The sequence below is a fragment of the Aythya fuligula genome, chromosome 24 (assembly GCF_009819795.1).
Source record: "Aythya fuligula isolate bAytFul2 chromosome 24, bAytFul2.pri, whole genome shotgun sequence".
NCBI classification, from domain to species: Eukaryota; Metazoa; Chordata; class Aves; order Anseriformes; family Anatidae; genus Aythya; species Aythya fuligula.
In genome coordinates, this window is record NC_045582.1 from 6,001,725 (window position 1) to 6,013,326 (window position 11,602).

Consider the following 11,602-nt stretch of genomic DNA (forward strand, 5'->3'; position numbering starts at 1 on the left):
GAACAAACCCTACTGAGAAATCACCACCAGCTCACAGGGTGTTCTAGTAGCTTGCTGCTCGCTTTCGTTTTGGAAACATGGCCCTGCTCCCTCCTGCCAGCATTTCCCAGCAGCTGGGGGATTACAGCGAAGTGAAGAGGTGCTTAGGAGGTTCCTGCCCCCTGGTTCAGAACCTCTCCAGCCTATGGGAACATCTCAAATTGCAAAAGTCCATCACAGCCTTGAACCCAGGATGGCAAACATTGCCCTGGCTATATCTGCAGATCCACACTGGCTGATCGTCCCACACCTTGTTTGCTCACTGTGGGCAAAGCGAAGCTCTCACTGGGGAGCCTGCAGCAGTACAGACGGAGGTCTTCAGCCACCCAACACAAGGAGATTGTAGCCACCCCAAAGTCTGTTCGCAGCTGGAGGCATGGGGTCTCCAGCAGCCCTGCCCTGCCTGCTCCTTCTCGTCCTGCACCTCACAGCTGGAGGATCTGCAGCACTGTAAGCACTCTTTGCGTCCACATGTCTGTCCATACCTGGTGGGAGGGTGGTTAGTCTTGGCTCAGTGCTCAGTGGGATGTAATGGTCCCTGTGCCTGCAGTGGCTGGTGAGGGTGGCAGTGTTTGGGGTGAGCTGTCCATGAGCATCAAGGACACGGCACCTGGAAGCTCCTGGGGCTGGTGGCTTTGGTTTATTGTTGGTGCCACCCCACGCAGTGTTGGTGGGCAAGCAGAGCCTTAGCTTTACTGAACCAAGAAGCCAGGGAGAGGCCAGAAGCAGGGAGAGGAGGTGCAGTGGGGTGGCCCTGTGGTGGCTGCCCCAGGCTGTGCTCCTGGCTGCTGTCCCCATGCCCCGATGGTGGTGCTTCTCCTTGCCAGGCATTACGTGGTCACGTCCCCAGCTGTGATCTACCACCCCCATGCAGCGACGCTGTGGGTCCATCTCAGCGACCTCCCCCAGCCTGCCCAGGTGACTGTCCAGCTGCAGAGAGCAGGTGGGGCTGGCAACATCACCCTGCTGGAGAGGAAGGTGCAGGAGCCTCACGTGCATTTGAACGTCACCTTCACCGTGAGTGTCACCCCAGGATGCCTTGACTCCCCACTGCCTCCAGCTCGCCTGGGAGCTGGGCTGGTTTCCTCATCATTTTGTAGGATTTCCCTGTGCAGGCAGAAGATCTCTGCACCATGACAGCCTGTCTCCTGGCATTTCCCCCCTTTAGGCCCCAGCGCCCTCCAAGGGGAAGGAGGAAATCGTGGATCTGCACGTCTCAATCCAGGGAGATTCCCTGGATGTCTCCCAAAAGAAGAAGGTGATGCTGAGAGCCCTGGAGCCTGGGATCTTCATACAGACAGACAAGGCTGTCTACAAGCCTGGGCAGCAAGGTGAGGGGCGAGATGGGGTCTGTCTGGATGAAGGACCAGGGGACAGCAGGTTCAGCCTTGCTCCCACCCAATGTGAGCTGATGGAGATGGGGGGCTCACCCCAGGGTGCTCTTGGAACCTCCAGCCCTGACCCAGAGCAATGCCAGGACATGCTGGCTGCATTGGCTGGGGACAGTGCCCCACTACAGGGCTCAGGGTGGGCTTCTATCCACCTTCCCCATGCAGATGTGCCCACCACTCACTCCTGTGTCCCCCTTTGCTCTTTCCAGTGAAGTTTCGAATTGTCTCTTTGGATAAAGACTTCGTTGCCAGTGACAAGAAGGTGAGGACAGCGTGAGGGACAAAGGAGAGGTGACAGGGCTCATTGCGCTGCTCTCCTTCCATCTCAGCATCCATGGCAGAGGTTGGGGGTCAGACATCACCTTTCCCCTTGGGAATGCTGCCCCAGGCAACTCTGCCTGGGCTGCCAAGCTCAGGGTGTGGTATGTCCTTCATACAGCTTTGGCAGGAAAGAACCACAGAGTTAGTTGCACATGAGACATGGGAATGCTCCCACTTAAACTTTCATTTAGGGACATAGGAACAGTGAGTGAGAAGCAGGGAAAGTGCTGCTGTTATCCATCAAATCACAAGTCACCAGAATTATAGGTTAGTTCAATCTCTGGTGCTCCCAAGCAGTCACTTGTGTGTCTGGAAGTGCAAGAGGTTCCCAGATGAAATGGATGATGACTTCTTGCAAAGGCGCTGGGAGATGCTGTCTCTCCTTGCCATGCTGGCTCACCTCAGCTTGAGTCATCCACAGGCTCAAAATCAGTCCCAAAGCAAACCAGTGGGGTGGAAGGTCACAGCATCCCATGAGCAGCCCTCGCTGTCCTTTGCCTGTGGTTCTAGAGATGTCCCCACCCTGGGGAGAACCTAAGGAAAACTTTGAATTTCCCCTGTAACCATCTCCTTCTTGCCTTCCAGCTGCCCCTCGTGTTCCTGAAGGTCAGTCTGGGAGGTGCAGGGAGGCTCCTGGGTGGTGGAGGCATGGGAATGTGGCATGGCTGGGAGAGGGGGAACCTGACACGGGGGTGCTGGTTGGGCTCCCCGGGGTGCCCTGGGAAGCGAGGGCCGACACCGTGTGTCCTCGTGAGCAGGACCCGAGAGGGAACCGCATCGCGCAGTGGCGAGACGTGAGCCCACGGCAGGGCATTGTGGACCTGTCCCTCCCGTTGGCTGCGGAGCCAGCCCTGGGCACGTACACCATTGAGGTGGAGGGAAGGACTCGCTCCTTCAGCGTGGAGGAATATGGTGTGTGGGGACCAGGGCCGTGAGGAGTAGGGTGGGAGGGAGCCGTGCCTTGGCACATCCCCTGGGCAGTGTGTTGTGGCCACCCGGCCACCCATGCCCTTGTGCTGGGAGGGACAACTCCTCCTCCCTTCACTTCTCCATCAGTGCTGCCCAAGTTCGAGGTGACCATTGACATCCCCTCCACTGTGCTGGAGAAAGACGAGAAGTTTCTGGTGGAGATTTGTGGGAGGTGAGCCCGAAACAGGCTATGCTGGGAGCACGGAGGGGATGGGGGGCACAACACGATGTGACCCACCAGGTGCTGTTGCTCCCCGCACCCCCTGCCTGCCCTCCACCCAACAGGTACACCTACGGGAAGCCCGTCCAGGGGAAGGTCCAGGCCACTGTGTGCAGGCCCTTCATGTTCAGCTGGGTGATATACGTTCCTGAGCAATCCTCACCGAGTACAAACTGTATCGAGGTTGGCGGGCAGGTGAGCAAAGCTGGAAGCACGGGGGACAGTGGGACAGCCCACCCCCAGGACTGCTCCCAGCGCGGTTGACTCCCTCCCTCCCTCCAGACGGAGAAGAACGGCTGCTTTTCGACAGAAGTTTTGATGACTTCCTTTAATCAGACCAATGGAAGGCTTCAGAAGCGTGTGCAAGTCAAGGCATCACTGGTGGAGGAGGGGACAGGTAGGGGTGGTGGTGTCCTCCTGCTCGGGAGTGGGATCTGTTGTTGCATTCACCCCTGCGTGCACCCACATGCACACAGCATGGAGGTGTCAGGCTTCCTCGGGGAAGCCCACAGGCAATGCTGTGTTTTAGAGGTGTGCGTGTGTAGGAATCAGGCCCAGGTGGGGATGTGAGACAGGTCAGCAAGGCAATATTTCGCATAGTGACCAGAGAAATGGTCAGGAAGATAAAATGCTTTGCAAGGATCCAACTCAGCCCTACAGCCAGCAGCCAGTATAGTCCTTGTGACGCAAAGCAGTTCCTTCACTCGGCTCCGTGACACTGCTTCCTTCCCTGGGTGGTGAGCGGGACTGTCCTCCCCACCCACCAACCCGGTCATGCCAGAAATGATCACTGATGGCTTTACTTTGGAAAAAATGCGAAGACTGGGGGTTGTTCGCAGGCCCATGGGCCCTGAGGCAGGCCCACATCATGGTGCTTCAATGCCTCTTACAAAGTCTTTGCAGTAAACAATGTCTTTGCTTCAGGTCTAGACCAAGCCACAGAAGTTTTGATCTACTTGTAGGAGGTGCAAACAGTGCTCAAAGATGCTGGCTGCAGAGGGAGAGCCTAAAATGTCCCAGGACCCTTTGTGCAGTGAGCTGGCAGCAGCTAACCTGTGCCTGGTGTCCCCAAGACACACTCAGCTCCCCTCTCCTCTCTCCACAGGGCTGGAGATGAACAACACCAAGAGCTTTGACATTTTGCCTGAAATATACAAGGTTACCTTTGAGAACACCAAAGACTTCTACAAGCGTGGGATTCCCTACACGGGGACGGTAACAGGGATTCCCCCACAGCCCTGCTCTCCCACCCCTGCCCCACAGCTCCAGCCCAACCCTCACATCTCCCCTTCCCTCCCTGTGCAGATGCGGCTGGAAGGACCTGGTGGCTCTGCCCCCAAGGAGAAGCAGCTTGTGCTCTTAGTTAACCATCAAGGACAAGCTACAAAACACAGCTTCCTGACTGACACGTTGGGGAGAGCCTCCTTCAAGCTGGACACCTCTGGTTGGACTAGCACTGTCACCCTGCGTGTAAGCAAACTGTCAGCCCCTGGGGCTTCTTGCATTGCTTTTTCCATTGGTATGGGGCTGGGCACCTTCTCCAAGCCAAGACAACAGCCCGAGTCAGTGGTGCCTGGTGCCAGGTCCTTGAGGCTGCTGAACCCTGATTTCCACCCTCATTGCTCAGGGTCAAGTCAATGAGTTGGCCAACACCCAGGAGAGCAGTGGCTCGTCACCCCACTACGAATCAGCTTTTGCGACCCTGCGCCCCTTCGTTTCGAAGAGCCAGAGCTTCCTGCAAATCCACCAGCTGGAGAGCAAGCTGCCCTGCAGCCAGCCCCAGCAGCTCCAGGTGGATTACATCTTCAACAAGGAAGCCTTTGGGACTGAGCTGAAGAGCCTGGATGTGGTCTTCCTGGTGAGCATTCACCTGGGGAGGGAAGGCAGCAGGTGTAAGGATATGAGAGTCCCTGTGTACACACACATGCACAGTTGTGTCCCCACGGACCAGACAATTAGCATTCTCTCCTGGCTGGACTGAAAGACCAAAGCCTGTTAGCAGAGGTATCTGCTCGCTCTGCTTGCCAGTGGAAGATATTGTGGGGGCTGGAGACTGGACAAGTTCAAAACCTTCCCAGCACTCGAGCCCTGGGGTCCATCCTCTGTCAGGGTATTTTAGGTCTCCACAAAGCATCGGGTTTGCCATTCCCATCTCCTCCTCTGCAGGTCATGGCCAAGGGGACCATTGCCACCATCCTCAGGAAGGAGCTGCCCATGGAGGCAGGTAGGTCCCACAGCACAGATGGGCTGTGCAGGGCTCTGCTGCCCGTGCCTGGACCTCACCTCCCTCCCTGTCCCAGGGCTGAGAGGCTCCTTCTCCCTGGAGCTGCCTGTTGGCCCTGAGCTGGCGCCCACGGCCACGGTGCTGTGCTACGCGGTGCTGCCCAGTGGCGAGATGGTGGCTGACAGCACCAAGATCAGCTTGGCCAAGTGCCTCCCCAACAAGGTGAGTGGAAGCTGTTGGAGGCCAGAAAATCTTCCCCTGGCTTGTCATGGTGCTCTGTCCTGCTCCAGACACCTCACAGCATTGCAGCCACTCTAACCCATGCCCTGAACCCTTGAGCTTGATTTTATCCATCGCTGTGCTTCTCCAGAAGACCTCCACATCCGCAGCTTTGTTCTGCAACTCCGCCATCCTGCTCTCATCCCCTAACACCCCTGTCCCTCCCCAGGTGAAGCTGGCCTTTTCGGAGGAACGGGCACTGCCCGGCTCGGCGCTGAGGCTGGAGCTGGAGGCAGCCCCAAGATCCCTGTGTGCCATCCGCGCTGTGGACCGGAGCGTGCTGCTCTTGAAACCTGAGGCCGAGCTCAGCATGGAGGAGGTAGGTGGGCCAACAGGGGTTTCGCCCCCTCTTGCAGCACCATGGACCAGCCAGGATGGAGGTGGAGATGATATCAACCTGGTGGGGACTCTGGCCTGTCCCCAGCTGGATGTTCAGCCCCTGGGACCAGGTGGTGGCCTGGTGGCTCTGGGGGCTGGAGGCAGGCTGGCAGCAGACCCCAGCTGGTTTTGTGCCTTATATGTTGTGTTTATTCCCAGATCTACAAAGTGCTACCCAATTTTGACTCCCCTGGAAGCATTCGAGACCCAGAGCCCTGTTCATCTTTCTGGAGACATCCCCCCTCATCCCGCACCCTACCCATGAGAAACAGAGATGTTTTTCTCCATGAAAGGAGATATATTTTACCTCCACCTTTCTGGGAAAATTTCCAGGTGGACGCCTACAAGTTATTTCAGGTAAAGTCTTGTGCCTCTTTGCTCCTCTTCAGGCAGGAGTCAGCAGTGGTTTGTGCCAGGTTCCCGGGCAGCACAATGCCCCCTGAAAACCATGCTTGTGGGGAAAACCTTTCCCAGACTGCTCCCCTCTGCAGCCCCGCGACCATTCACAGCTCTGATAGGAATTTTTGCCCTGCTGAGTTTTGGGGACAGCCAACCTCTTTTCATTTTTGCAGGACGCAGCACTGAAACTTCTCACCAATGCCGAGATCAGGACTGCTTGTGAAGAGTGGTTCAGCATGCCTCGTGGCATGCCTACCGTGGAATCTATGAGTCCCACAGGTCGGCGTCCTCATGAAGCACTCAGTAGAGAGGGGCTGGGCAGGGGTGTTCCCTCTCCTGGTGGGGTGGTGGGGAGGGCTGTGTCACAGCGTTTTACCTTACAGAGTCACCGGAGGTCTTCCCTGGTGGCTCAGTTCTTGGTTGAAGGGGATTTTGGCCGCTCTTGGCTGCCTTCAGCAGAGATCCAGCCCTGGGCTGATACACAGAAACCCACGGACCCTAATTTCTGCTCTGCCTCTTCTAGGTGAAGTAGTATTACTCTCTTCTGCATATCCGACGAGAAACAGGATGAGTATGCCTGCTGTTGCCACCCGTATGTTAGATGTACCTCCCAGCCAGGAGGAGCCGCCGGCTCCGCGGTCGTACTTCCCAGAGACGTGGCTGTGGGACCTGGTCCCTGTGGGGTGAGTGGGAGCAGTCCCTGCAGGGCCGGTCCCAACCCCACCTCCTCTCCTGCGTGGAAGGACCTGGGACGACCCCAAAAGGTGCCCAGATGCCAGCAGAAGACTCTTGGTGGCCTCTTGATGCTCTGTCCCACCACCCCACAGGGAGGAGGGCTCCGCAGAGGTGCCGGTGACAGTGCCCGACGCCATCACGGAGTGGACAGCTGGGATGTTCTGCACGGCACCCACAGGCTTGGGGCTGTCCCGTACCGTCACCCTCACGGCCTTCAAGCCTTTCTTCGTGGAGCTGGCGCTGCCCTACGCCGTGACCCGGGGTGAAGCCTTCACCCTGGCCGCCACCGTCTTCAACTACCTGCGGCAGTGTCTGCGGGTGAGCGGGGGGCAGGGGCTGGGGGCCAGGGGCTGGGGGCTGTGGCCTGGTGGGGGCTGAGGGGGTCGTGGTCCCGCAGGTTCGGGTGACGCTGGCAGAGTCGGCGGAGCTGGAGGTGTCAGAGACTGTGGGTGGGATGTACAGCGGCTGCGTCTGTGCGGATGAAGCCAGGACCTTCCGGTGGGACGTGAAAGCCACCAGCCTGGGTATGGGACACTGGGACCCCCTGCCCTGCTGCTTGGGGACTCCCCCTTATACAATGGCATGGGCAGGGAGGGTGGAAGCAAACATGATACTGTCTGGGAAGCTCTTCTCTGCTCCACTTTCCGCTTCCCCTTCCAGTACTCTTCCCCTCCCTGGTGACCCCATCCCAACCCAGCCAGCCCCACACAAAACCTGATGCAAGCCCATGGGGGCTGCAGTGTGGGCTCAGTTCCCATGGAGCCCCCATTTGCATCTGCAGGGGAGGTGAACATCACCATCAGCACCGAGGCCATAAAGTCAGAGGAGCTCTGTGGTAACGAGGAGCCTGTGGTGCCAGCCCAGGGACGTGTGGACACTGTGATAAAGCCCTTGCTGGTGCAGGTCAGATGGGTTATGGAGGAGGAAGGAGGGATGGGGGCTGAGCAGCCCCAGGGGGGCAGCAGGAGGACCCCACTGCAGGGTCCTGGGAGCATGGGATGCTGGCATGGCTTTGGGGACGTGGGGAGGGGGTTGGTCCCTTCTCCTGACCGACCCTATGATGCTGCTTCCCACAGCCCGGGGGCATCCTGGTGGAGAAGGCACACAGCTCCCTGCTCTGCCAGGAAGGTAGGATGTGGGGATGTGGGGCAAGGATGCTTGGCTGCTGGTCATGCAGCCATGGAGGAGCCAAGGACCTTGGAGTCTTTGAGTCTCCTGCCTGAGGTGTCCAAACCCAGCCTTGAGCCTGCGGAGGGATTGAGCACCGAGGGGTGGGCGAGGACACTGTGGGGCCAGGCCTGGAGGAGCTGGGCATCTCCACTGCCATGGCCCTCCATCCCTGCAGCTGCTGAAGAAGTCTCCCTGAAGCTTCCTGAAAACATCTTGGAGGGCTCACAGCGAGCCCACGTCACTGTGATGGGTAAGGGATGTGCCGAGGGCGCAGAGCTCTGTGACCCAAGCTCAGCTGGAGGTGGGACCCCCACTGAGCTGAGGTGGGACAGGATGCGGGGTGCCTGCTGGGGAACACGGCCAGTGACGATTCTCCTCGCCTCCCCTGGTGCAGGCGACATCATGGGCAATGCACTGCAGAACGTGGACCGCCTCCTGGCCATGCCCTATGGCTGCGGGGAGCAGAACATGGTCCGCTTCGCCCCCAACATCTACATCCAGCAGTACCTGGAGAAGAGCGGGCAGCTGACCCCCGACATCCGTGCCAAGGCGCAGAGCTTCCTGCAGAGCGGTCAGTGTCCTCGGCCCCTTCTCCCCATCCTACCCTGCCTTGCTGCCCAGGGGAACCCCGGGCCCCCCACTTCTGTCCCGTCTTCTTCCCTGAGCCCTGGGGTGGGTCTGGCACCCAGGCTGCCTCTGGGGTCTTCCAGGGTGGGCTGCAGAGCGCCGTGTGAATCGCTGTCCCCATCTCTCTGCAGGGTACCAGCGAGAGCTGCTCTACAAGCATGCTGACGGCTCTTACAGCGCTTTTGGGGAGAGCGATGACAGCGGCAACACCTGGTAAGGGACCGCATGGCACGGGGCAGTGCAGTGACATCCCTCCAGGGACCAGCCATCTCCTCCTGCCACCAAACAGACCCCCTCCCCGCTCAACTCCTGGGTCCCCACCCCTCTGACGGCTCTCTGGCTCTCAGGTTGACGGCGTTTGTCCTCAAGTCCTTCGGGCAAGCCAGAGCCTACGTGGCCATCGAGGAACAGCACATCACAGATGCCCTGCGCTGGCTGCAGAAGCAGCAGCTGAAGACGGGATGCTTCCGCAGCGTGGGCAAGCTTTTCAACAATGCCCTGCAGGTGGGCACGGGGTGGTGTGGGGGGAGGTGGGGGCGGGTTGTCCCTGGCACATCCCTGTGCTGGTGGCACAGGCAAAGCCACCTCCTGCTGCCCCCTTTTGCAGGGCGGCGTATCGGATGAGCTCTCGCTGTCGGCTTATGTCACGGCTGCGCTGCTGGAGCTGGGGGTGTCCCCAACGGTGAGGACAACCCCTGGAGGGGAGCAGGCGCTGGGACAAGGGACCAGCCCAGCACCAAGGTCTGGATGTGTCAGGCCACTCTGCTCTGGGCCGGACCTGGGTGTAACTGGTCTCACTGGGCAGGGGTCCTAACCTGAGTGCGGCGATGTCCGTGCCCCTGGGCTGGCTCCTGACTCTGCTCCGTGTCCCCCCTTCCCACACCAGGAACCCACGGTGAGCTTGGCCCTGCAGTGCCTGGAGGCTTCAAGCACCGATGACCTCTACACGCAGGCGCTGCTGGCCTATGTCTGCGGGCTGGCGGGGCGCGAGAAGCAGCACGAAGCCCGGCTGCAGAGCCTTGTCCAGCGCGGTGTCAGCACTGGTACCTCCTGCACCACCCCACGCCACGCGGCAACCCCCTGCCCATTGCCGGGGGCCTCCCTGCACTACCACCCTTCTCTCCCCCAGAGGGGCTGCTCTTCTGGCAGAGGAAGGGGAAGGCTCTGCCCACAGAGTCCCTCTGGGCTGCGGCCGCGCCGGCAGAGGTGGAGATGACCGCCTACGTCCTCTTGGCACACCTGACCCAGCCTCAGGTGTCCTCCGCTGACCTGTCCAGAGCCTCCCAAATCGTCCGCTGGCTCAGCAGGCAGCAAAACCCCTACGGAGGCTTTGCCTCCACACAGGTATGGGCGTCGGGATCCCAACAGGGGGCTGGGGCTGCTGCAGGCTGCAATTGGGGGTGACCATGGCTGGGTGCTTCTCCCCCAGGACACCGTGGTGGCCCTGCAAGCTTTGGCCAAGTACGCCACTCTGACGTACGGCAGCAATGGGAACTCCGTGGTGACGGTGACAGCCCCGACGGGCTCCACGCAGGACTTCGTGCTGGACACGAGCAATCGGCTGGTGCTGCAGCGGGCAGCCCTGCACGAGCTGCCGGGGCTGTACACGGTGCAAGCCCGCGGGCAGGGCTGCGCCCTGGTGCAGGTGGGCACAGCCTGGGGTCCCTGTCCCCATGTGTCACCCATGGGGTGTCCCTCACCACCCCACCCCACCCCAGGTGACCCTGCGTTACAACGTGCCACCACCGCCCAATACGGGGACTTTTGAGCTCCGCGTGGAGACCGATCCCAAGACGTGTAGGGCAGAGGCCAGCGCCCGCTTCCGCCTCCTCCTCCGGGCACGGTGAGGGCAGGGGACGCCCCCTGGGTTTTGGGGGGGGCGACAGGGGCAACCCCCAGCCTCAGCACGGGGCTCTGGCCTTGCAGGTACACCGGGGAGCGCCCCACCACCAACATGGCTGTCATCGAGGCCAAGCTGCCATCTGGCTACATCCCAGACAAGGGCTCGGTGGCTGAGGTGAGGTCCCTGCTGCCCCTCCACTCTGCCTGGTGCTGGGCCCTTGGCCCACACGGGGACAGAGGGACGACGACACTCCTGCTCTCCCTCTGTCCCCAGCTGAAGAGGCAGAAGCTGGTGAAGAAGGTGGAGGTGCAGACCGACCAGGTGACAATTTACCTGGACCAGGTGAGATGGGGCAGGGCCATCACCTCCAGCTGCAAGGAAGGGGCCGAGGTGGCCGGAGGTGGCCGTACCTCACCCTTGTGCCGTCTCCCCAGCTGACAAAGGAGGAGGAGACCTTCGTCTTCACAGCCACGCAGGACTTCCCGGTGAGGAACCTCCAGCCGGCCACCGTGACACTGTATGACTACTACGAGACAGGTGAGCCCCCCTTGCAACCCCAAAGCAGACTCGCTGGGGCTCAGCTGAGCCATCCATTAGCACTGAGGAGCTTAGGCTCATTAATGGGAGCAGCCCAGGGCCACCTTGCCCTGAGCCCACGTGCCAGCGATCACTGCTCTCCTCACAGGTGACCGCACGGATGCTGCCTACAGCGCTCCTTGCAGCTCAGGTAGGGGCTGAGTCCAGCAAGGCAGTGGGGTCACCCTTCGGGACCCCAGCAGCCCTGGCCTCCCTCCTTTGCCCCCTGTGCAGCTCCTCTCCAGGGGTCTGGGGTCACACGGGGATGGGGTCAGGACCATGGACTGGCCGGGGGTGGCAGAGGGGCTCTTCTCTCACAGCATGCCCTTGTTCAATTTTGAAGAGGATGACAACCAGGCAAAGGAGAATTTCTAGAGGAGCCTGAGGTGTGGCAGCTGGTCCCTCTTTGCTCACCCCAATGCCCTCAGCCA

General features: G+C 60.2%; 1 protein-coding gene across 1 annotated transcript; it reads left to right on the forward strand.

Moving 5' to 3' along the window:
* The first annotated feature begins 415 nt into the window (after nucleotides 1-415).
* On the forward strand, nucleotides 416-11,546 carry LOC116498337 (alpha-2-macroglobulin-like protein 1). Its single transcript, XM_032202573.1, has 36 exons — nucleotides 416-489; nucleotides 867-1,056; nucleotides 1,208-1,370; nucleotides 1,640-1,692; nucleotides 2,337-2,357; nucleotides 2,510-2,663; nucleotides 2,808-2,892; nucleotides 3,006-3,135; nucleotides 3,223-3,337; nucleotides 4,046-4,155; nucleotides 4,246-4,410; nucleotides 4,568-4,798; nucleotides 5,107-5,164; nucleotides 5,241-5,386; nucleotides 5,613-5,762; nucleotides 5,981-6,178; nucleotides 6,394-6,499; nucleotides 6,744-6,903; nucleotides 7,048-7,273; nucleotides 7,353-7,479; nucleotides 7,737-7,858; nucleotides 8,032-8,083; nucleotides 8,301-8,375; nucleotides 8,520-8,696; nucleotides 8,884-8,965; nucleotides 9,100-9,256; nucleotides 9,360-9,434; nucleotides 9,639-9,795; nucleotides 9,882-10,096; nucleotides 10,182-10,397; nucleotides 10,471-10,595; nucleotides 10,679-10,769; nucleotides 10,869-10,937; nucleotides 11,030-11,132; nucleotides 11,281-11,322; nucleotides 11,515-11,546. Exons 1-36 carry the CDS (start codon nucleotides 416-418, stop codon nucleotides 11,544-11,546), a joined length of 4,452 nt encoding a protein of 1,483 aa, XP_032058464.1.
* The last annotated feature ends 56 nt before the right edge of the window (nucleotides 11,547-11,602 follow it).